The sequence below is a fragment of the Cucurbitaria berberidis genome, assembly GCF_010015615.1.
Source record: "Cucurbitaria berberidis CBS 394.84 unplaced genomic scaffold K460scaffold_8, whole genome shotgun sequence".
In the NCBI taxonomy this organism is placed as follows: domain Eukaryota; kingdom Fungi; phylum Ascomycota; class Dothideomycetes; order Pleosporales; family Cucurbitariaceae; genus Cucurbitaria; species Cucurbitaria berberidis.
This window is the reverse complement of record NW_024468942.1, coordinates 228,866-248,159: the sequence shown is the minus strand read 5'-3', so window position 1 is coordinate 248,159 and position 19,294 is coordinate 228,866. Positions and strand designations below refer to the sequence as shown.

The window sequence follows — 19,294 nt, the reverse complement described above, 5'->3', positions numbered from 1 at the left end:
TAACTGCTCGTGGACACATCTTGAAGGAAATATTTAGACGTACAAGGTACTTCCATGCCAAGTCGCATCGCTATTTTCTTCTTTACTCCACCTAAAGGGACTCGATAGTCTAAGATGAAGCTCTGATTTGCACTTCCAGGAACAGGGACGCGAGCCGTCATGGTAACACCCTGTAGCAAGAGAAAGCGCACAAAATTCGGAAACTGCGCGCGGGTGTTGATCTTTATTTAATCTCAATAGATTGCTAACTAATAAGCATTGTCGGTGGGTCGGTCCCACTGTGCACGGTTAGGGCATGCTAGAGCGAAGTACCCACAGCTATTGCTTAGCTCAACTTTTCAACTTTGCAAAAGTAGATGTGGAAGAATATGGCATATAGCATTCAGATGAGAGCCTACGTGCTAGAACACTGGTGACATGCAGCACTGATGTCTCATCGATGGAAAATCTTTGCACTCGCCCTAATATAGCGCTGTACTATCACCCTTAACAAACGCTCATGACAGCGCCAGCATTTCCGATGCTTTATTGATCGCGTCCGCCAACCACAAATTCCACTCCCGACATAGCTCAAAGTTCCTATCCTGTAGCGCTTCGACGCTTCCTGGGAGAGTCTGGGCTTTGTACCCTGTTGATTGTTATTCACTCTCCCCTACACATCAGTTCACACTACTTACCATCATCCCTATTCGGCGCATAAAGCCCATTCTTATAGAAAGGCCTACCCGGCAACCCCTCCCGCCTAACGAACAACCTCTGCACGTCCCTTAAAATCCCATTTGCCTTCTTCACGCGCTTACTATCATCCAGGAATGGTTTCGAACTCGTCAGATCCACGAAGTCATACGCTACGCGCTGGAAATTCTTCGCCGCATTGTCTAATTCGCTTACGTTGATCATTTGTTGTATTTTTTCGTAGTCGGGATCGATACTTGGTGTGATACTGATGAGGTCGCGTACCATGTAGTTGATGTTTCTTGCGTACGCATCCATATCGAATGGGATCAGCGAGTCGTGAGCGAGGTGGTAAGCAAGGAGAGCTAGATATTGCCCTGTTGTGGCATGGATAGAGAAGTCGGGGTCGATGAATGTTTTCATCCAGTAGTAAGAGTCGTAGTTGCTGAGGTAATGGTAGACAGGCGTGTTGCCGGCCGCGTCCATGCCAAAATCGAGGGCGCCGATCCCGAGCTGTAGGAATGCGGTGTAGTCACTTCCGCTTCCCAAGTGTGTGAAGCCATTGTCTTCGGGGCGGAATTGGTTCAAATCGTACCATGCGTCGTATAGTGTTCGCTTGCCGTATATGACTTTCTTCATCACTTCTTGCGCGAATTCGCGGAGCTCGGGTGTTGAGCCAGCGCCGGGAAGAGGTCCTGAAACGGCGATGTCAACGTTTAGGTAGCTGATAGCTGTGTCGGAAAGCCACGGTGCATAGTCTTCGACCCATTCTGTTGAGCCTATAAGTGCATATTCCTCGGCATCCCAAGAGGCAAACACACTGGCCAGCAATGTTAGCCTATGAATAAATAGTGGCGGTTGAAGAGCCTCACATGTTTCGACGCGGTTTCCACCCCATCTTCAGCATCTCACCGAAAACCTTGGTCATCTCTACTAAAATCGCGCTCCCCGAGTTCGGATCTGCTGCCCCACCAATTATCCATGCATCTCGATGGTTTCCGATGATAATCGTCTCATCCGCATTCGTGCCGTTGATAATGCCAATAACGTTCCAAATTGGCGTAATCTTCTCCTCCATGAGATTCTTGAGAGATAGTGTCGCACCTGGTGCAGGCCCAGTGCTATAGGTCGCGTTGAGCCCGCCGACCCATCCATCCCTATTGAGTGTCTTACCAACCAAGCCGTGCCCGTCCAGAGCTTGTAGAATAGGAATGGCGTCACGGTAGGAGATGGGAAGGGATGGAATTTTGGGTAGGTTTGAGGGTTTGCTGACACGCTCGACTCCAGGTTTGGAAGGCCGGCCGGGAGTTGTGGGATCACCTGGGTACTGATTGATGTAAGCGACTGACCCTCGTTGAACTGAGGATGGCTGACGGGCAGGGCCCTCTCTTTGTTGTTAGAATGAGCTGGCTAGATTCAATAATTGGTTTAATATAATTTGATGTATACATACTAGGATATGCGGCTTGGCCTTTGGCCTCTTGGGGCCCGTCGTCTCCAGGATCACTGAAGATGACGACGCCGATCATGTCGTGTGCTTCAGCATTCTGAACTTTCATACCACGGAATGGACCACCATACTTTGTGAGTGCAATCTTCCCCTTTAAAGTCACATTTGCTGCTTTGAGTGCTACGAAATCGTCCTTGTGGCCCCGCCTGCCTAGAGGTTAGTTTCCTACAGGTGCAGACGAAATTCAAGACTGCCTCACCCAGCATAAACATACTCCGCATTCACTTCCCCACTCTTCGAATACCCATGAAATGCAGGCGGTGCCCCGGGATATCCCGTTGTTTCATCTTCTTCCAGTACGTCCTCATATATCTGCGCTGTATATCTGCTCCCATTCGCTAGATTCAATACCAACTTGTGCTCTTTTGGATAGCTGAGAAAGACTTGGTACTCTGCCAACGAGGCCGGTACACCGTTTGCGGTCCACTTATCTGCTATTTGTTCGGCCATTGACTTGTTTTGTCCGGCTATATGATTACCATGGACCACGTGTCGATTGACGCAGTTGAGAATGAGGTGTGTATTGTTTTCTCGTCTTTCGTCCATACTGGTGGGAAAGTTGCATCTTGACGAGGTGTGAGTGGTAAGCGATGGGCATATTGGTCATCATCTCGACTGTGAAGCTCGCGTTGACATGCTGTTGTCAATTGCGCAATAGTTGAGGAGAGGAGTAGGAAGCTCACCATGATTAGTGAATATCTGGTCGTGCTGTAGGTCGTGGCCTTATACTTTGGGACAGGCATACAGGTGTAACCAAGGGTAGCCCTTTGTAATTATGCGGGTTAAAGGCACCCCACTTTCGTGGTAATAGGGAACAAAACCAAACCCTGCCCGTCATTCCGCACTTGAGTATGAGTATATCATATGTATACTGCTTGACCCCGCTGTGTGAGAGCGAACAATTAATCCTATGATATGGGTATCTAAAACAGCCGGTATAGATCTCCAAGTCTCACACATGGTTGGTCAGCCTCGTATCGGGCGTAGCGAGTGGACGCCAGCTGGTTCGGATTCGAAGAGTGTCTAAAAACTTCAAAAGATGCAGTTGCTGTAAACACACTGCACTGTAACATATTGGATCAGAACAGAAGAAGAATTAACAAGGGGGTGGGTTCAGAGATTCATTCGTATTGAGCAAACACTTCGCTCAGGACAAGCACACTAAGACACAATCAATGTTTTCATAAGCTTAGAGCTCATTGTGCTCAGGCTGCGTTTCTGGCTCATCAGGAACCTCCTCAACTTCAATCTTGACAGGCTCCGGCTCTGCAACCTTCTCCGCTGTCGCATCTGGCTTCTCACCCGCTACCAAAATTGAATTTGGCAGCTTTTCCTTCTTGCCTTCATCCATACGGATCGAGTCAACCCATTTCTCGATTTCCTCGGCGCTAAAGGCGGTACTAGGGTATTTTTTGTACCATGCACGCTTGCCGTGAGTAGCAATAAGGTGAACTTGTTCATCACTTCCAAGGCCCAGCGTAGTGAGCAGGGAAGCAGCGACAGGGTTCGATGCAGTAACACCAACAAAGGGGAAGAGACGGGCACCTGCAGCATCGTATTTTTTGTGGATCGAGGCGAGAGAGGCAACAGCTGTCTTGGCAGCCTCGGACGACTCATCCTTGGGCAAGATAGCAAGGATGCACGTTTTGCTCTTCTCATTCAGACATAATGACTGAAGCTCAGCAGATTCGGCAATGAGGGGGATCGTGGGCTTGATATCTTCCGCGGGGATGACGATTGGTTTAGGAGTATCCTCGTCCTTGACGTTTGGGCTGGGCGACTTAGTGGGAACGATGGGTTCTTCGACCGTTTCGTCGGTAGCTGTGGCAGCGGCGGACGATGCGTCTGCAGATTTGTGGGACGCGGAAGCCTTGGCAAACTTACTGGAGGACTTGGACACCTTCTTGTCATCCCTTTTGGCCTTTGACCTTTTCTCCTTCGGCGCTGGGCAGTCCGGGTTTGGTGGAGCGACTTGGGAGAGGAAGTCAACCATGGCTGCCTTATCCACCTTGCCTTCATGCTTGATAGAGTCGTCTGACCCAGCAGGGATAAGAATCAAGCTTGGGAACTCTGTGATGCCATATTTCTCGACTGCGGCCTTTTCCGACTTCTTGACCTGTGCGACAGAGACCAGGCCGGCGAAGTCAATTGCTAGTGCCCTGATAGTAGCGCTAACTACGCCCTTGTCGCTAAAGAGAATCGCCTTCGCGCTGTCCTTGTTCTCCTGCAACCACCCAGCCAAACTCTTGTCGTTCAGCCTCTTCACGATGTTCGGGACCTTGTCCTTGACAGCGTCGACGATGCCCTTCGCAGAGCGCGCACCCTGGTAGTCTTCGACCTTGGGCTTTCCTGGCTTCTTGCTCGGTCGGACTATCTTGAGCGTAGGGAAGCCCTGTACGCCCATCTGTCCGCAGAAGGGCTTATTTATCTCTTCGTCACAATTGACGGCGGCGACTTTGGCGATACCAGCGAGGGATTTGGCGGCCGTCTCGTAGGCGGGCTTGAGGTTCTTGCAGTGGCCGCACCATGGTGCATAGAATCTGCGAGGTAGGCGTAAGGACAGGAGCAAAGGTGAGTTGGGTTGTAGCTTACTCAACGATCTGAAGCAGCTATTAGCCATGCCATGCCTGATGGTGCTTTCGGACCAGACTTACTGAGGTGTAATTGGACTTTGCAATTACTCTATCATAGTCCATGCCAGTGATCTGGAGAACGCCTGACGTTTTGCCGTATATGCCCTCAGCCTGAGCATGGAGGGCCAGGGCGGCCGTAGCCGCGAGCAGTGCTGTAGTGCGTACCATGGCTGAAGTATGAGTAAAAAGATTGAAGAGCTGCGAAGGAAAAAGAGGCGAAAAGGAAAAGAGGTGAGGAGCAGCTCAGGTGACTTTAAGTGGAAGCTCACATAATGTTGTTGCAAGTTGTCCTTTAGCTGTAACTGAAGCTCTGATGCGCGAAACGCCTGGCCATAGCACTGCGGGGCGCGCGACAGGGATCTTTGCCCACCACCTATGACCACATGCTCCCTCCATCTGCCTAGAGCTTCACTAGACATCACTGGCAGCTTCCTGGATCAACACTGCCCAGTCCAAGACAATGGCGGACACAATTCCTGCGAAGCTCAAACGCTTGCAGCTCGCGTCCTTTGCGAAACGAGCTGCGCAGCTTGAGCGCTTCAAACCCATCGTTAGCTACTGGCGTCAGTATAGAGCTGTCTTCTCTCACAGATACCAGTATACTGACCACGCTCAGTGCGCTTTTACCTAGTCCAAAGGATTATTGCCAGTGGCCTCCACTCAGCAGACCAAGCATGCACCGCCTACACAACCGAACTGATGGAGAAGCTTGAGCAAGCAAAGGCCGACAACCCCAACGAAGATGCCTTGCTGGACGACACTGCCGCGAGCGCATATTGCGAGCAGTTTGCGCTGCAGACATTTACCAAGGGAGAGAAGGACATGTCAGAGAACAGAGCCAACAGGTATGCGCAGACATGGTCCCGCGACTGCACCACAGATGCTAATTGTCTGCACCAGCAACACCGCAGATACACTGCTTGCCGCTTCTACATTCCTTGAAATCCTATCCATATGGAAGAAGGACCCCGAGCCAGAGATTGCTTCGAAGACCAAGTTCGCAAAGTTCCACGCGCTGCGCATCCTCAAAGCCATCAAAGCCAACGAAGACCCAAACCTCTCCAACCCCGTACAAGAAACAAATCAACAACCTTTGTCACCGCCTGCGCTGGATCCAAGCGACCCAGAAGTCCAGCGCATAAACCAAAGCGCATCACTACAGCCGCCTCAGAACCCCTACCAGCCCTACGTCGAATCCGCACCGAACACTTCCACACAGCCATCGCCTACCTTTTCCGCACCGCGAGTATCGCCACCACCTCCCAACCTCCCATCAGCACCTACAGGGTACACACAATCGTCGCATGATGATGTTTCCCCTATATCGCAAACCACTACGTCCCGTCATGGCTCAGTGGCCTCAGTAGGTGGTGGATACTTTCCTCGGATGGATCCGCCTCTTCCTACTTTTACAGCAGAAACGACTGCACCTGGTCTACCTACTGCACCGTCGATGGACAAGGACCCTCTAACATTATCTCTACCCCCCAGCTCACAAGCGCCACAAGCACCAGGACTTATAGACCCCTCAAGCTTCTATCAAAATCCATCGTCTCCACATAATCCATATCAAACCCCCCCACCCCCAACATTTTCGCCACCACCTAAAGCTCCCCAAATTTCGCAACAACCACCAGATTCCCAGCCAACTGCAGCTCCTCCTCCGCAGCACTGTCAACATGCCTCGCACTCACCGCAACCAGTGCCACAAAGAGGCGCCGTTGGCGTCTTTCCGCCTCCTACTCAACAACAAAACTCTCCCGCACCTTACCAAAACCCTTACGCTCAACCAGCTGCACCTCCTCCACAGCAATCATTACAGGGACCATTCAGGAACGACGAGGACTCGATTATGGAGGCGCAGAAGCATGCCAAGTGGGCTATTTCTGCGTTGAATTTTGAGGATGCGGATACCGCTGTTAAGGAACTACGCATTGCCCTGAGGGCTCTAGGTGCAAATTAAAGAACGTATCATTTAGAAAACATCTGTAAGGAGAGACATGTCTCATATATCCTTGCTTGTCTGGGAAGATTTGTTGTATACCCTTGAATCGTACATAGAAGTAAAGTATACAGATTGAATCGGCGAATGTCACCGATTATGGTTGCATACAGTTCTGTGGACCACGAATGACAAATCTCGACCTAAACATTATGAGAGAGACCAAAGCATCAGTAACTCGTACATAACAAGCTCATGATGTGTGATTTTGATAGAAACTTTGTAGGATCACCGTGATCAACATGTCTTTCAATGCCAAGCACTCGTGTGCACGTGCCTGCCGCTCAAGTGCGAAGGCGCGATCCAGACACCTCCTCCTACGACTACCTTGACAACTAAGGGTGAACAGTCACACCGCGATGCCTTCACATATACCAACTAGCTTACATATACCCTGAGCAATTCTGCCACAATGGCCCCAATCACGCCCTTCAACGCTTCGGAAATTACGGAGAAGGCCCGGAGAGATCTCCTACTTCTACTTGAGGGTGTAAGGTAATATCAATATCGCAGTTCGCTGCTCACACTGACTCATAGCCTAGATCAGAGGGAAAAAGAATCTTGTACTTGAAAAGCCGCTTGCAGGCCCGTTGAACCTGCTTGTCAAGTTTTCAACGCTCCAAGAGTATGGGGTCGATAAGCCTTTCTTCCTGGAGAACAACAATGTCGACTCGTCACAGCGCAATGTCGTCTTTCTGGTCAGAGGGGAGAAAGCGAAGACTGTGATGGCAGTTGCAGGTACGTGGGGCCCTCCTCAGAATAATTAAAATATTCCTATCATGGAGCCTCGTGGCGGACTCTGGGATCACTAAAGAGGCTAGGCAGACAGCACCTACTCTGCCTAGTCAGTCGTGATCCCCATATCAACAAACATTAGCGCTTTTATTGGACTGCCCATCTTTAGTTCGTGTGGGAACAGTCTATTGTACGGTGCTAACATACCCTTTTAGATCAGATTAAGCGTATACGGCGGGACAGCCAGATTGAGCATGAGTTCTCTATCTTCTGGGTGCCCAGGCGCACCATGATCTCGGACCAGCTGCTCGAGGAGGCGGGTGTCCTGGGTGAAGCTAGTGTGAGCGAGTGGCCGTTGTTTTTCGTACCGCTTGCCGACGATGTGCTGTCGCTAGAGCTAGAAGATGCCGTATCGGATTTGTATCTGGTAAGTTTTGAAGGATGGAGACCGAAGCCAATGCTAACTTCGTGTAGAAGAAGGATCCGACATCGATCTACCTTGCAGCAAAGGCGCTCATGCTTCAACAGCAGAAATACGGCCTCTTCCCTCGTATCATTGGAAAAGGCGATAACGGCAAACGCCTTGCTGATCTACTCATCCGTATGCGCACCGAGGTCACGGCGGGCGAGACTTCCAGCAGCGCCGGACCTTCATTCTTAGGACTGACCCCGAGCTCGAATATAGATAGCCTTATCATCGTTGACCGAGAAGTCGACTTCCCCACTGTTTTACTCACCCAATTGACGTACGAAGGCCTTATCGATGAAGTCTTCAATATCTCTGCCAACCAGACAGAAGTCGATTCATCTGTGGTCGGCGGCGCAACACCACAGCCAGGCCAGACAGGCTCCGCATCAACAAGCATGAAGCGCAAGATCATGATCGATCCCAAAGACACTTTATACAACGACCTAGGCGACGCAAACTTCGCTATTGTAGGCAACCTTCTTAACAGAGTAGCTCGCCGTCTGCAAAGCAGCACGGAGCGTAATCAGCTCGCCGCAAAAAGCACGTCTGAGTTGCGTGATTTTGTTGCGAAACTGCCTGGCTACCAAGCTGAACAAGCAAGCCTAAAGTTGCATACGAGCCTCGCCGAGGAAATCATAAAGTATACACGAACAGACATCTTCACACGGAGCCTAGAAGTCCAGCAAAACATCATGTCCGGTGCAGACCCCATAACGCAACACGACACTATTACCGAGCTCATAAGCCGTGACGTTTCCCTTCCGACAATTCTGCGCTTGTTGTGTCTAGAAAGCACGACAAACGCCGGTATTCGACCCAAGGATCTCGAACTCTTCAAACGCGCCATAATCCAAGCCTACGGAACGCAGCATATTCTCACGCTCGCGTCACTCGAGAAGATGGGATTGCTGCAACCAAGAGGAGGCGTGGGATTAGGTGGTGCACCGGCCAAGCCGGGGAGTGTGACAAACTACACTCCGCTACGGAAGAGTCTACGCTTGTGGGATGACGAGGTGAATGAGTCCGATCCCAACGATATCAGCTACACATTCTCGGGCTATGCGCCTCTAAGTGTTCGAATTGTCCAATCCATCATCCAGAAACAGACGCTTGCCAATATCATCAAGCCGCCATCCAACCCGCAGGCTTCGGCCCAAGCGAACCCATTAGCGCAAGGGCTCAGGATCTTCGACGATGCGAGTAAGTATGTTAGGGGCGCGACGTTTGATGAGGTCCAAACAGGGGAGGAGAAGGCGGTCAAGGCGAGGAGTATGTTGAATGGGAGTCATGGAGATGCAAACAAGACGGTAGTCGTCTTCTTCCTCGGAGGTGTTACGAGGGCAGAGATTGCGGCTCTGAGGCATGTTGGCAGGAAGTTGAAGGAGGTCGGCGGGGAGGGGAGGGGGAGCCGTATTGTAGTGTGCGCGACCAATATCATTAGAGGGGAGCTTTTGGTCGGGAGCGCGGTGCAGACGGGTCGGTTCAAGAATTGAAAAAGGATATAGTCACGGAAATGTGCAGGGATTGGAGGTCAGCTGATAGACTTCAAGTCGGTATGGATCCGTAGATGGTAACCTCAAAGGCACATGTAGACATCTTAAGGTCCTAACGCTCAACCAACAGTACCCATCTCTCACCTCGTAGTCTTCATTCGCCTTTATGATAGCGCAAGCAAACTCAACACGGGTATGCCTGGAGATCGTCAAGTAGATGGAAAAGCATGATTTAAATTGAATCGTCATTTTCCCATTTGCTCTCACTATATCTACCTCATGCTCGGACCCAGGGCCAGTACATAAGGGACATTCCCGCCAGGCATACCATTTTGTCGTCAGGCGTCGTCATAAGAAGTACATACAATACTTTTACGTCCCCATAAATGCCGAAGAGAGCCCCTAGGAAAAGCAAGAACCGAACGCAACAAGTCTATCGTTAAGATGCCGCAAAAGATGGAAACTCCGCTCGCAGCTTGCAGTCTCACAGTCTGGGTATACTGCCATCTGCTCTCCTTCTTTCACTGCCTTGACCAACCACCAAGGGTATGATGCACTTAGCGAGTAGAGAAAGCCTTGGTAACAACGCGCTTCAGCAGAAGCTCCTTCCTCTTCAAGTCCTCAGCAGGAGCATCCTCAACCTCGAGCTGAGCCATGGCGTCAGAAAGGGCAGACTCGATCTTCTCCTTCTGGCCGCGCTTGAGGCGGATAGCGGTGGTGGGGTCAGAGACCATCTCCTCAACACGGGAGATGTACGACTCAAGCTGTTGCCTCGACTCGAACTTCTTGCTGAAGGCCTCGTCGCTGGTCTTGAACTTCTGGGCATCGTTGATCATGTTCTCGATGTCAGAGGACGAGAGCTTGCCAACGGCGTTAGAGATGGTGATGTTGGCGCTGCGGCCGGAGGTCTTCTCGGTAGCGGTGACCTTGAGAATACCGTTGACATCGACCTCGAAGACGACCTCGAGGACGGCCTCACTAAATAATGCTGTTAGTGTATGCTCACACGCGGTTCAGACCAGCGTTACTAACCCTGCTCTCATTGGTGGAATTGGCGCTAAGGTAAACTCTCCAAGAGAGGTGTTGTCCTCGCAGTTGACACGCTCGCCCTGGAAAACCGGGAACTGGACCGTCTAGAGGCAGATTAGCAACGAATGTTTGGAATTGTAAGGGGTACTTAAAGATTGGGAATCGGCCACGGTGGTAAAGGTCCTCTTCTTGATGGTGGGCACCGTTTGTCCACGGGGGACAACAGGGGCGAAGATGTTACCCTCCATGGCTACACCAAGGGAGAGAGGAACGACGTCGAGAAGGAGAAGGTCGGCAGTGTCGGCGGAGGTAGCCTTGCCAGAGAGGATACCGGCCTGGACAGCGGCACCGTAGGCAACAGCCTCATCGGGGTTGATGCTCTTCTCGAGCTTCTTGCCGTTGAAGAAGTCACTGAGGAGCTTCTGGATCTTGGGGATACGAGTGGAACCACCAACGAGCACGATCTCGTCAACCTTGCTCTTGTCGATGTTCGCATCCTTGAGGACCTGCGCGACTGGGTCAAGGGTGCCGGCAAAGGCCTTCTGGTTCAGGTCTTCAAAACGGGCACGGGTGATGTTGGTGTTGAAATCCTCGCCATCAAACAGCGAGTCGATCTCAACAGTGGTTTGAGTAGCGTTGGAGAGTGTTCGCTTAGCACGCTCGCAAGCAGTCCGGAGACGGCGCAGAGCGCGGGCATCCCCTGAGATATCCTTCTTAGTCTTCTTCGTGAATTCCTTCTTGAAGTGGTCGAGAAGATTCGTGTCAAAGTCTTGTCCGCCCAAATGGGTATCACCAGCGGTGGCCTTGACGGTGAAAACACCACCCTGGATGTGCAGCAGAGACACATCGAAGGTGCCACCACCAAGATCGTAGATGAGGACGTTCCTCTCCTTGTCCGACTTTCCGGCACCGAGACCATAGGCGATAGCAGCGGCGGTAGGCTCGTTGATGATACGGAGAACGTTCAGGCCAGCGATGGCACCGGCATCCTTGGTGGCTTGACGCTGGTTGTCGTTGAAGTAGGCGGGCACGGTGATGACAGCCTTCTCGACCTTCATGCCGAGCTTGACCTCAGCAACTTCCTTCATCTGTCCGGTCGTCAGCTGTAGCCCCGCCAAAAGCAAAAGTGGGCGCAAATCGTACCTTGACGAGAACCATGGCAGAGATCTCCTGGGGAGAAAACTGCTTGCGCTCACCGAGGTACTCGACCTCGACGATCGGGCTGCCGTTTTGGTCAACGACCTTGAAGGGCCATGACTGAACGTCCTTCTTGACGGTCTCATCATCGAATCGGCGACCAATCAATCGCCTGAAAAAGTCAGCTTGCTGGTCAGCCTTCAGAGTGCATCGAACACAAGACTTACTTGACATCGAAGACGGTGTTCTCCGGGTTCATGGCCGCCTGGTTCTTGGCCGCCTCACCGATCAGACGCTCCTCGCTGGTGAAGGAGACGAACGAGGGAGTGGTAAAGCTACCCTGCTCGTTGGCAACTGTGGGCAATGTGGTTAGATAACGGCCATGGCGAGACTGGGAGAGGCGGGCGCATACTGATCTCGACATTGGTGCCCTCGTAGTTGGCAACGCAAGAATAGGTTGTGCCTGGCGGTGAGGGTTAGCAGCGCACGGTGGGGTGAATATTGCGGATAGTGCGCACCAAGATCGATGCCAATGGCACCCTCGTAGACTTCGTCGCTCATGATGGGTATTAAGTGCAGGAACGACCTGGAGATTTCAAAGAGAGAGATGGTATAGTGGAAGGGGGAGGAAGAGGGCGTGGAACTTTTCGCTTATAGCGACAGGAAGGCAAGCTAAGGAAAAATTGCGGGCAGTCCACCAAAATGCCCGCCAAGGAAATTTGTCGGTCAAAATATCCGTGCGTGCGCGCGCTATCGATAACCTGCGGGCGTCTTCGGTCGAGCCGAACGTTTCTGTCAAGCCCTGCTTGTGGGTCTCCAGGCAGCAAGACGAAGCAGGGCGGCAATGCAATGTCGCGGAGGAGAATTGAAATTCCACGTCATAGTTAGGGTATATCTTTCTGGAAACGCCATCGTAAAGTCATACTCCCTACAAGCACTCATGTCTAGTCCCAACAAACGCCATACACCGACCATGACAGTCAAATGCCCCGTAGCTGAGTCGCTCATTTTCTAGCCTCCTCGGCCCCTCCTCAGACCTGATTATCGTGGAATACAAAGCTAATGTCTCTCGGCCTTTGCGTGTTGTACCTCACAAAGTTATCGTCTCCCTGCGGCCGCTCCTTCTTCGTGTTGCTCGTGAGCATACTCTGTAGGCTAACACACACACTTTCGACGTTGTGGACCGGTGACCATCCTTGTCGGTCGAGGAGGTCGAGACAGATGATGCCGTTGGAGTAAATGTGTGGGTGCCAGGGTATAGGGTGTGAGTCGTCTTTGAGGAAGACAACTTCGGGTGCCTTTTGAAGAGGGTTAGTGTGGGGCTGGAAGAAGAACCGGGAGGAGGGTGTAGAGGGGGGGAGAGAAGGGGGAAACCATACCTCGATTGGATAGTTTCCACTGAAGATAAACTTCAACCTGTATGTCTCGCCCTGGTATATTGGATTTGAGTCGATGACTTGAATGTCCATAAGCCACGTTTGAAAGTCGTCTGCTTTGACAAGTGTTATGCCCGGGGGTAGCTTGCCGTGCATCTGAGACTCAAGATAGTTAATGAAACGTTCATCTCAAGTTAACTCTCATAGAGAACCCGAGGCGCGGCGGTTGTTATTGGGAAGCAGGTTAATCATGTGAAAGTACGGAAGGATTACGGCACCTTTGTTAGCTCCTATAAACAAGCGTCAGTTTCGTTGTTGTTTTCTCTCGAAGAGAGCAGTCCCTAGAACATTCGAACATACCTTGCCCAACCGCTTAGACGCAAACATATTGACTGAGAGTAAGATTCCTCTTGCTCACTAAGCAGCAGTACTCCGCGTAAGGGGACTTTTTTATCGAGGAGCGTGTTGACGTATGTGTCACAGAGGTCAGGTACGTCGGTGTGGCGGTGTTAGGTTCGAAAGAGGTCGCAGCCTGTAGCGGGAGAAGGGCAATGGACCTAAGCAGTGGCTATCTGAATAGCTTGTTGTTACAACAAGATAGAAAGGGTGTATGAAGAAGAGGCAGCGAGACTAGGTTCAGAGAGCGTTGATTGTTCGCAAAGTTGCTTCGCTGTGTTGAAAGTAACGCTGACTCAAAGCGGGAGCTTGACAGCTTGACAGCTTGACCCGCACCTCAAAGCGACATGGCAAGCTACACGTGATGAAACGTCACATATACAAGTGGCAAATATTTAATGTTGGGAAGACAAGCTCAGGTACCAAGTGTCAATAATATCGTTGCTCGCCATACGCCCATCTGTATCTGTTCCCAGCCACTAACATACACAAGAAATACACAAGAAAGTCCCGCTGGGGCACTTGGGCCCAACCTTGAAATATCAGGCCTACCCGGCCTGCTATGAGAATCGCAATATACAAGAAACAATGCGCAAAAGCGTCGCTGAATAATTATGAGTAGAAGGCGCCCTTCTGAAAGCTTTCAACACCCATGTCACCAGCCTTGCTCTCCATCTTAGGCCCTTTTTCTGGCGCCTTGCCCTCCGTCATTGTAGCAGTCCTGCTCGCAGCACTGCTGCTCGTCATCGTCTGAGCCCTACTACCAGCCGGGCTTCCGCTCTGGCTTCCGCTAGTGATTTGTGCAGGCTGTTTTCGCTGGATCGTCTCCAGATAGATCCCGGGAAGGTGCCCCATCCTTCCGTCTCTCGAACGGCACCGCCACCACTCCGAAGGGTTGCCCATTGGATCGCTCTTACTCAGTACAGCGACCATGTCGCCCTTCTTGACCGACAAGTCCATGCCTTGCATATTGGCATTCGGGGTGAAGTCGTAAAGTGCGCGGCAGAATTCAAGCTTGTTAGGATCAAGCGGTTGGCCGAACGCTTGTGGATTCTCCGCCATTTTCCGCTTCTCCTCCTCCTCCTGCGACCGCGCAAGGGCTTTGATGAGCTTGCCCATCAGATATGGTAGACCGAAGACTGCCAGCATGAAAACGATGAAAGGTTTCTTCGATGGCTTTGCGGGGGCTGGTGAGCCATCTGGCATCCGTCCGTTGAAGGCCGCGAAGCTCGCAGGCGTCAAGCTCGTCGCATCTGCTGGTAGTGGCCGTCCAGTGATTTTGGCAATCGCCGTTCGTATCCATCGCATAACTGTGTAAATCCCCAGAACTGAGCCAAGCGTCTGTCGTAGATTTCCGAATTGTTCTGCGACCGAAACCATAGCTACTCGAGCGTCAGCGTCAAACTTGAAGCGCAGATTCGACTAACATACCAAAGAATGACGAATGTGTGGCCATGTATGTGCTCTGCAGCATCTGCGCAAAACCGCCGAAAGCGCCAACAATGTTCTCAATCAACTGAAATGTTGCTGCAGTGTTTTGGCTGAACGATTGCGTGAGGCTGTTCTGGTTGTTTGGGTCACCGGGCATGCCCATCCCTCCGTACATGCCTCCCATACCCATTCCCATGCCGCCCATGCCGCCATACATGCTGCCCATACCACCCATGCCGCCCATGCCTCCATACATGGATCCGTAACCTCCACCTAGACTAGAATAGGGCGAGCTGTAGCTGTTCATACCGCCATAGCCACTGCTGTAGGGTGATGTGTATCGACTGTTCATGTTGGAGTAATTTGAGGCGTTGCGGTTTGCGACTGTGCTGAGCGAATCTGGTACCGATGGTAACGGAGGAGCGTTTGAGGATGTGGCTGACGCGGTGGGTGCCATGGTGTTATTCGACCCAGCGAGTCCTGCGTTGTTGTTAGGCATACTTGTCGCCGATGTCCTGAACAGCAGATACTGACCAACCGAGGCACTGGTGGCACCTCCGCTCGTCTCCCATGGCTTCGGCGGCGAAGGCGAAGACATCTTTCCGCATGCGCCTCCTCACCGCACCGTTGCGCGATTCTACGCCGCAGTAGTAGTCGCTGGAATGGGAGATGCTACTATCTTCGATTCGATGGTAGGCTCTGAGATGGATGTCAAAGAGGTTGGCAAGTGACGGACGGCGACGATCGGGGCGAGTTTGCGGGGTTCGCCGGGATTGTATCCGTTATATGGGCGGGTCCGCGTCGAGGATAAAGGCGCTGCACGAGCAGTCTCAACAGGATCGAAGATTACGGTGTAGGTTGTAATGAAGGCAATGAGTGAGCGCGCCGTAGTCGGCATGCGGCTGGGCTTCCACAGAACTTGACGGCCAGAGACCTCGGTCTGAGGCGACGCTTTGGGCAAGCACAACCGCAGGCCGCAATCACAAGCCGAAGCCCTTTTGCCACCCCGAAGCACCACAAGTTTGCCATGGTACTTTGATATATTCTATCACATTCAACGTACAGAACATAATCAACCATGCTGCAAAGACTCGGCTTAATCCCCAATAGCGAACAACGAATGCACCCAGCTGTCCTCATCATACCTCACCAACCGTTGCACTTGTTCGTTCGACAAGTCTGTCCCAAAATCAAAGTCATCGTCTAGCACCAATGCAGTGATATGTGGGTAGTGCCACACCACCGCAAACTTCATCTTCCCCCCTACGGGTCTTTTGAAGTAGTTCGAGTCCCCGCCCTGTAGATTGCCCTGACGGTGTATCGTGCTCTTCGCTCTTTCTTCCCCATTACCGAGCACTTCGAATGCGTCGAATTCACCGCAGCCAGTCGACCAACATGAGCAGGGTATGTTGTTGCGATCATTTCCATATTGCAAAATGCGTGGAATTGCAGCGTTGAGGAACCACCATGCCGGCGCGTCGGAGATGAGGCCTTGGTCGGTGCCGCGGTTCTGGTAGTGGTCCATCTGAAATTCTATGATGAACGCTTTGGAGGAGCCGGACCAGCCGTCTGTATATTGTTACATTAGAGACACAATGGAACGCATGGGGTAGAGTGGAGTCATCCTACAGTGGGATATAGCGTCTGGCCTCCAGTATGGACAGTCGTGATCACATTCTTTGTCAGAGAAGACTGCAATCTCGCGCTCGGAGGTTTCAAGAGTGCCGTCAAAGGGGAGGCTTTCTGATGCTACTCTGCCGCCGTCTGGAGTGACGTACCCGAGGGAGTTGCCAAAGGCGCTGGTCAACGTTAATATTGTCCCAATGCTACTCGTAATGCCATACTAGTCGAATGTGCCCGACTTTTGGGGGTCGCCCAGGTTGGCGAGGAATGAGAATCCGGTTGCTTGAGCTGCTGCACTGGACGTGTAATATGCCACCCGGCTCCACCTAGCTGCTGCTGCATGGAAATCGTCTCTCTTGAAGAGCACGTTTGAATTCGGTATGGGCGCGGATGTAGCTACAACTTGAGCTTGCTGCTCGAATGGCTGAACGACTGATGCTGGATTCGTGCAAGTGCAGTAAGATATCGGAGAAGATGTGTCGTTACTTGTGGTCAGTGGCTCCGGTGTAGGTACACATGTCAGTGGAGGACAGATGGACATTGTATTTGGTAAAGGCTTAGTAGTGCTGGACGTTTTGCAATCCGTCACTGTGATGGTCGAAGTGACCGTCAAGCGGCTACAGCTTGTGTTAGTATCCCCCGTCCCCTGATTCAATAGTGAAGCGTCATGTGCGCTGAAAGATTGGGGTTGTTCGCTGGAGACGTTTGTGTCGTTAGAGCGGTCCCGCTGCTTCAATGTACTCTGGCGATTGTAGAAGGGCACCGTGTCTCGCTTCTGCATTGTCTGCGTCTCGCTTGGAAGCTGATATACGGCGAGCTGAGATACGTTCATCGGCCCGCGCAAATGCATCGAGACCTGCACATGCCTGTCAGTATACCAGCGAAAGACTGCATGGCGAGCACTACCTCTCCAAACAGCGGTGTGAGCGGGCCTGTTCCGGGGTAGTCGATGCGTTCGTGGCCACAGAGTCCGGTGCGAGGATCGATGTGTGTCGTCCGGTTGTAGGTGCCAGCTTGGCTAATATTGCGGTATGTGATAGCCCACACTTCGGAGCAGTACCAGTTACCGTCCTTGGATAGTGCAGCGGTGCCGCGACATAGCTCACCGGCGGTCTTGCCGAAGACGAAGGGCAGGGAAAAGACTGCGAAGAGTAGCGTCTGTTTCATGATAGATGAGTGTAAGAGAAGTTGTTGGAGATCAATGCAGGGTGGGGTGTGGTATAGTGTGGAAGGCAATGTTGTTTGTACGTTTTAGGATGGGAGATAGGTATTTAACTATGTAGCACATGTAATGACCTGTGCGGCCATCATACCATATCAGCGAGCATGGGGAAGCCACGATTTGATGTCGAGAAAGCGCGTGTACAAATCCTATACCGGAGGGACGCAACGACTTTCCAATAAGCCAAGTCGCACGCACCCTTGGACAAAACACGATTCCATGACCGTAATCAAACCATGCCCCTCTGCATCAAGGGCATTCAAGGGACAGAGTATAACTGCTTCATGTATCTGCTTCAAGTCAGTCCACATCCGCTTAGTAGTATGATTTGACAGAGGTAATCAAAAAAACGCATCATAGAGTCCGGTTTGAATGCATCAACAGCCTCTGTTAAAGGAAGTTTAAGAGAAGAGGTGCCAGAAATAGCTATGGTAATAATCCCTTGCGGCAGTAAAGAGGGGGAAGAGAAGAACGTACCTTCAGGGTTGGGTGGTGTCGCGTCGAAACATAAAGCATCCTACATGACAATGAGACACAGTGGACGAGCCATGTTGAGCAACACCATCAATTAACCACCCATACCACACGTCGTATCGTTATGGCCGCGCACAGAAATCTTCGAGGAGGAGATGAAGTTTGAGTTCAGACAGACTTTTTATCGAGATTCAAGCGCCAAGACGGCATGGTGCGCACGGACGCCCACTGCTTCTAAGCGATTTTCAACCTCTCAATTCTTCGTGATCACGAACTTCAAAGACTCCAGCCCACCACTCGTCTCCGTACTAATCGACCAGTTCGCCGTCCGGTACAATCATCCACCATGGGTCGTCTTCACAGCAACGGAAAGGGCATATCAGCCTCGGCCATCCCCTACTCCCGCAACCCGCCTGCGTGGCTCAAGACCACCCCCGAGCAGGTCGTCGAGCAGATCGGCAAGCTCGCGAAGAAGGGCGCCACTCCCTCCCAGTAAGGACTATTGCAGAGCGCAAGGAATCATGGAGTACTAACGGAATTGCAGGATCGGTGAGATCCTCCGTGATTCTCACGGTATCGCCCAGGTCAAGGGTACGTTTTGCGACGCCAGGCAAAAGTGATAGCACGCGCTAACAAGTTGCAGTCGTCACTGGCAACAAGATTCTCCGAATTCTCAAGTCTTCCGGTATGGTTACCTGCCCAAGCTGAAGCGCAAGTCAACCGCAGCTCTGCCCTTGTGCATCTGCCGCGCTATACAAATCTGCCTCTGTTGGTGCAAAGCTGACAGGGTGCAATTAGGCCTCGCTCCTGAGATCCCCGAGGACCTCTACATGCTCATCAAGAAGGCTGTCGCCGTCCGCAAGCACTTGTCGATCAACCGCAAGGACAGGGACTCCAAGTTGTACGTTGGTTCCATGCGTTCACATCGAAGCCTAAACTAACTTTGATAGCCGTCTGATTCTCATCGAGTCCCGTATCCACCGTCTCTCCCGCTACTACAAGAGTGTCGGTGTCCTTCCCCCTAACTGGAGGTACGAGAGCGCCACTGCCTCCACTCTCGTCGCATAAGCGGATGTGGGTTTCGTGTGG

General features: G+C 51.8%; 9 protein-coding genes across 9 annotated transcripts; 3 read left to right on the top strand and 6 right to left on the bottom strand.

Moving 5' to 3' along the window:
* Positions 1–370: 370 nt before the first annotated feature.
* K460DRAFT_323774 (Zn-dependent exopeptidase) lies at positions 371–2,677 on the bottom strand. Its single transcript, XM_040930549.1, has 5 exons — positions 2,385–2,677; positions 2,129–2,331; positions 1,548–2,061; positions 678–1,495; positions 371–628 (listed from the first exon to the last, which is right to left on the bottom strand). The coding sequence occupies exons 1-5, from the start codon at positions 2,633–2,635 to the stop codon at positions 498–500; spliced, it is 1,917 nt and encodes a 638-aa protein (XP_040782553.1). The 5' UTR covers positions 2,636–2,677; the 3' UTR covers positions 371–497.
* Positions 2,678–2,878: 201 nt separating this feature from the next.
* On the bottom strand, positions 2,879–5,109 carry K460DRAFT_349562 (protein disulfide-isomerase MPD1 precursor). The gene is made up of 3 exons (XM_040931432.1): positions 4,840–5,109; positions 4,778–4,785; positions 2,879–4,725 (listed from the first exon to the last, which is right to left on the bottom strand). Exons 1-3 carry the CDS (start codon positions 4,984–4,986, stop codon positions 3,375–3,377), a joined length of 1,506 nt encoding a protein of 501 aa, XP_040782552.1. The 5' UTR covers positions 4,987–5,109; the 3' UTR covers positions 2,879–3,374.
* A 113-nt stretch (positions 5,110–5,222) lies between these two features.
* K460DRAFT_323769 (DUF605-domain-containing protein) lies at positions 5,223–6,984 on the top strand. Its single transcript, XM_040930548.1, has 3 exons — positions 5,223–5,381; positions 5,435–5,663; positions 5,719–6,984. The coding sequence occupies exons 1-3, from the start codon at positions 5,279–5,281 to the stop codon at positions 6,779–6,781; spliced, it is 1,395 nt and encodes a 464-aa protein (XP_040782551.1). The 5' UTR covers positions 5,223–5,278; the 3' UTR covers positions 6,782–6,984.
* A 248-nt stretch (positions 6,985–7,232) lies between these two features.
* On the top strand, positions 7,233–9,517 carry K460DRAFT_349556 (Sec1-like protein; the record flags this gene model as incomplete). Its single annotated transcript, XM_040931431.1, has 4 exons — positions 7,233–7,310; positions 7,363–7,558; positions 7,771–7,982; positions 8,030–9,517. The coding sequence occupies 4 exons, from the start codon at positions 7,233–7,235 to the stop codon at positions 9,515–9,517; spliced, it is 1,974 nt and encodes a 657-aa protein (XP_040782550.1).
* A 557-nt stretch (positions 9,518–10,074) lies between these two features.
* Positions 10,075–12,244, bottom strand: K460DRAFT_411300 (heat shock protein-like protein; the record flags this gene model as incomplete). Its single annotated transcript, XM_040937470.1, has 7 exons — positions 10,075–10,495; positions 10,550–10,650; positions 10,717–11,634; positions 11,690–11,855; positions 11,911–12,037; positions 12,096–12,146; positions 12,202–12,244. 7 exons carry the CDS (start codon positions 12,242–12,244, stop codon positions 10,075–10,077), a joined length of 1,827 nt encoding a protein of 608 aa, XP_040782549.1.
* A 250-nt stretch (positions 12,245–12,494) lies between these two features.
* Positions 12,495–13,727, bottom strand: K460DRAFT_371946 (UBC-like protein). The gene is made up of 4 exons (XM_040934456.1): positions 13,420–13,727; positions 13,338–13,349; positions 13,063–13,215; positions 12,495–12,981 (listed from the first exon to the last, which is right to left on the bottom strand). The coding sequence occupies exons 1-4, from the start codon at positions 13,444–13,446 to the stop codon at positions 12,715–12,717; spliced, it is 459 nt and encodes a 152-aa protein (XP_040782548.1). The 5' UTR covers positions 13,447–13,727; the 3' UTR covers positions 12,495–12,714.
* Positions 13,728–13,858: 131 nt separating this feature from the next.
* Positions 13,859–15,800, bottom strand: K460DRAFT_421646 (uncharacterized protein). Its single transcript, XM_040938155.1, has 3 exons — positions 15,421–15,800; positions 14,887–15,366; positions 13,859–14,837 (listed from the first exon to the last, which is right to left on the bottom strand). The coding sequence occupies exons 1-3, from the start codon at positions 15,482–15,484 to the stop codon at positions 14,068–14,070; spliced, it is 1,314 nt and encodes a 437-aa protein (XP_040782547.1). The 5' UTR covers positions 15,485–15,800; the 3' UTR covers positions 13,859–14,067.
* An 89-nt stretch (positions 15,801–15,889) lies between these two features.
* Positions 15,890–17,676, bottom strand: K460DRAFT_390200 (uncharacterized protein; the record flags this gene model as incomplete). The annotated part of the gene is made up of 4 exons (XM_040935771.1): positions 15,890–16,455; positions 16,516–16,685; positions 16,731–17,365; positions 17,416–17,676. The coding sequence occupies 4 exons, from the start codon at positions 17,674–17,676 to the stop codon at positions 15,983–15,985; spliced, it is 1,539 nt and encodes a 512-aa protein (XP_040782546.1). The 3' UTR covers positions 15,890–15,982.
* Positions 17,677–18,551: 875 nt separating this feature from the next.
* On the top strand, positions 18,552–19,273 carry K460DRAFT_297331 (40S ribosomal protein-like protein S13; the record flags this gene model as incomplete). The annotated part of the gene is made up of 5 exons (XM_040929699.1): positions 18,552–18,697; positions 18,750–18,796; positions 18,849–18,890; positions 19,004–19,106; positions 19,156–19,273. 5 exons carry the CDS (start codon positions 18,552–18,554, stop codon positions 19,271–19,273), a joined length of 456 nt encoding a protein of 151 aa, XP_040782545.1.
* Positions 19,274–19,294: the final 21 nt, after the last annotated feature.

Coding starts and splice junctions, on each gene's coding strand:
- K460DRAFT_323774 (XM_040930549.1), bottom strand. CDS start 2,635: ATGGCCGAACAAATAGCAGATAAGTGGACCGCAAACGGTGTACCGGCC. Junction 2,062..2,128: donor AGGCCAAGCCGCATATCCTA/GTATGTATACAT, acceptor AACAACAAAGAG/AGGGCCCTGCCCGTCAGCCA. Junction 629..677: donor TGCGCCGAATAGGGATGATG/GTAAGTAGTGTG, acceptor AACAATCAACAG/GGTACAAAGCCCAGACTCTC.
- K460DRAFT_349562 (XM_040931432.1), bottom strand. CDS start 4,986: ATGGTACGCACTACAGCACTGCTCGCGGCTACGGCCGCCCTGGCCCTC.
- K460DRAFT_323769 (XM_040930548.1), top strand. CDS start 5,279: ATGGCGGACACAATTCCTGCGAAGCTCAAACGCTTGCAGCTCGCGTCC. Junction 5,382..5,434: donor ACCCATCGTTAGCTACTGGC/GTCAGTATAGAG, acceptor GACCACGCTCAG/TGCGCTTTTACCTAGTCCAA. Junction 5,664..5,718: donor TCAGAGAACAGAGCCAACAG/GTATGCGCAGAC, acceptor TGTCTGCACCAG/CAACACCGCAGATACACTGC.
- K460DRAFT_371946 (XM_040934456.1), bottom strand. CDS start 13,446: ATGTTTGCGTCTAAGCGGTTGGGCAAG. Junction 12,982..13,062: donor GTGGAAACTATCCAATCGAG/GTATGGTTTCCC, acceptor CCTCTTCAAAAG/GCACCCGAAGTTGTCTTCCT.
- K460DRAFT_421646 (XM_040938155.1), bottom strand. CDS start 15,484: ATGTCTTCGCCTTCGCCGCCGAAGCCATGGGAGACGAGCGGAGGTGCC. Junction 15,367..15,420: donor TGCCACCAGTGCCTCGGTTG/GTCAGTATCTGC, acceptor ACAACAACGCAG/GACTCGCTGGGTCGAATAAC. Junction 14,838..14,886: donor CACACATTCGTCATTCTTTG/GTATGTTAGTCG, acceptor ACGCTCGAGTAG/CTATGGTTTCGGTCGCAGAA.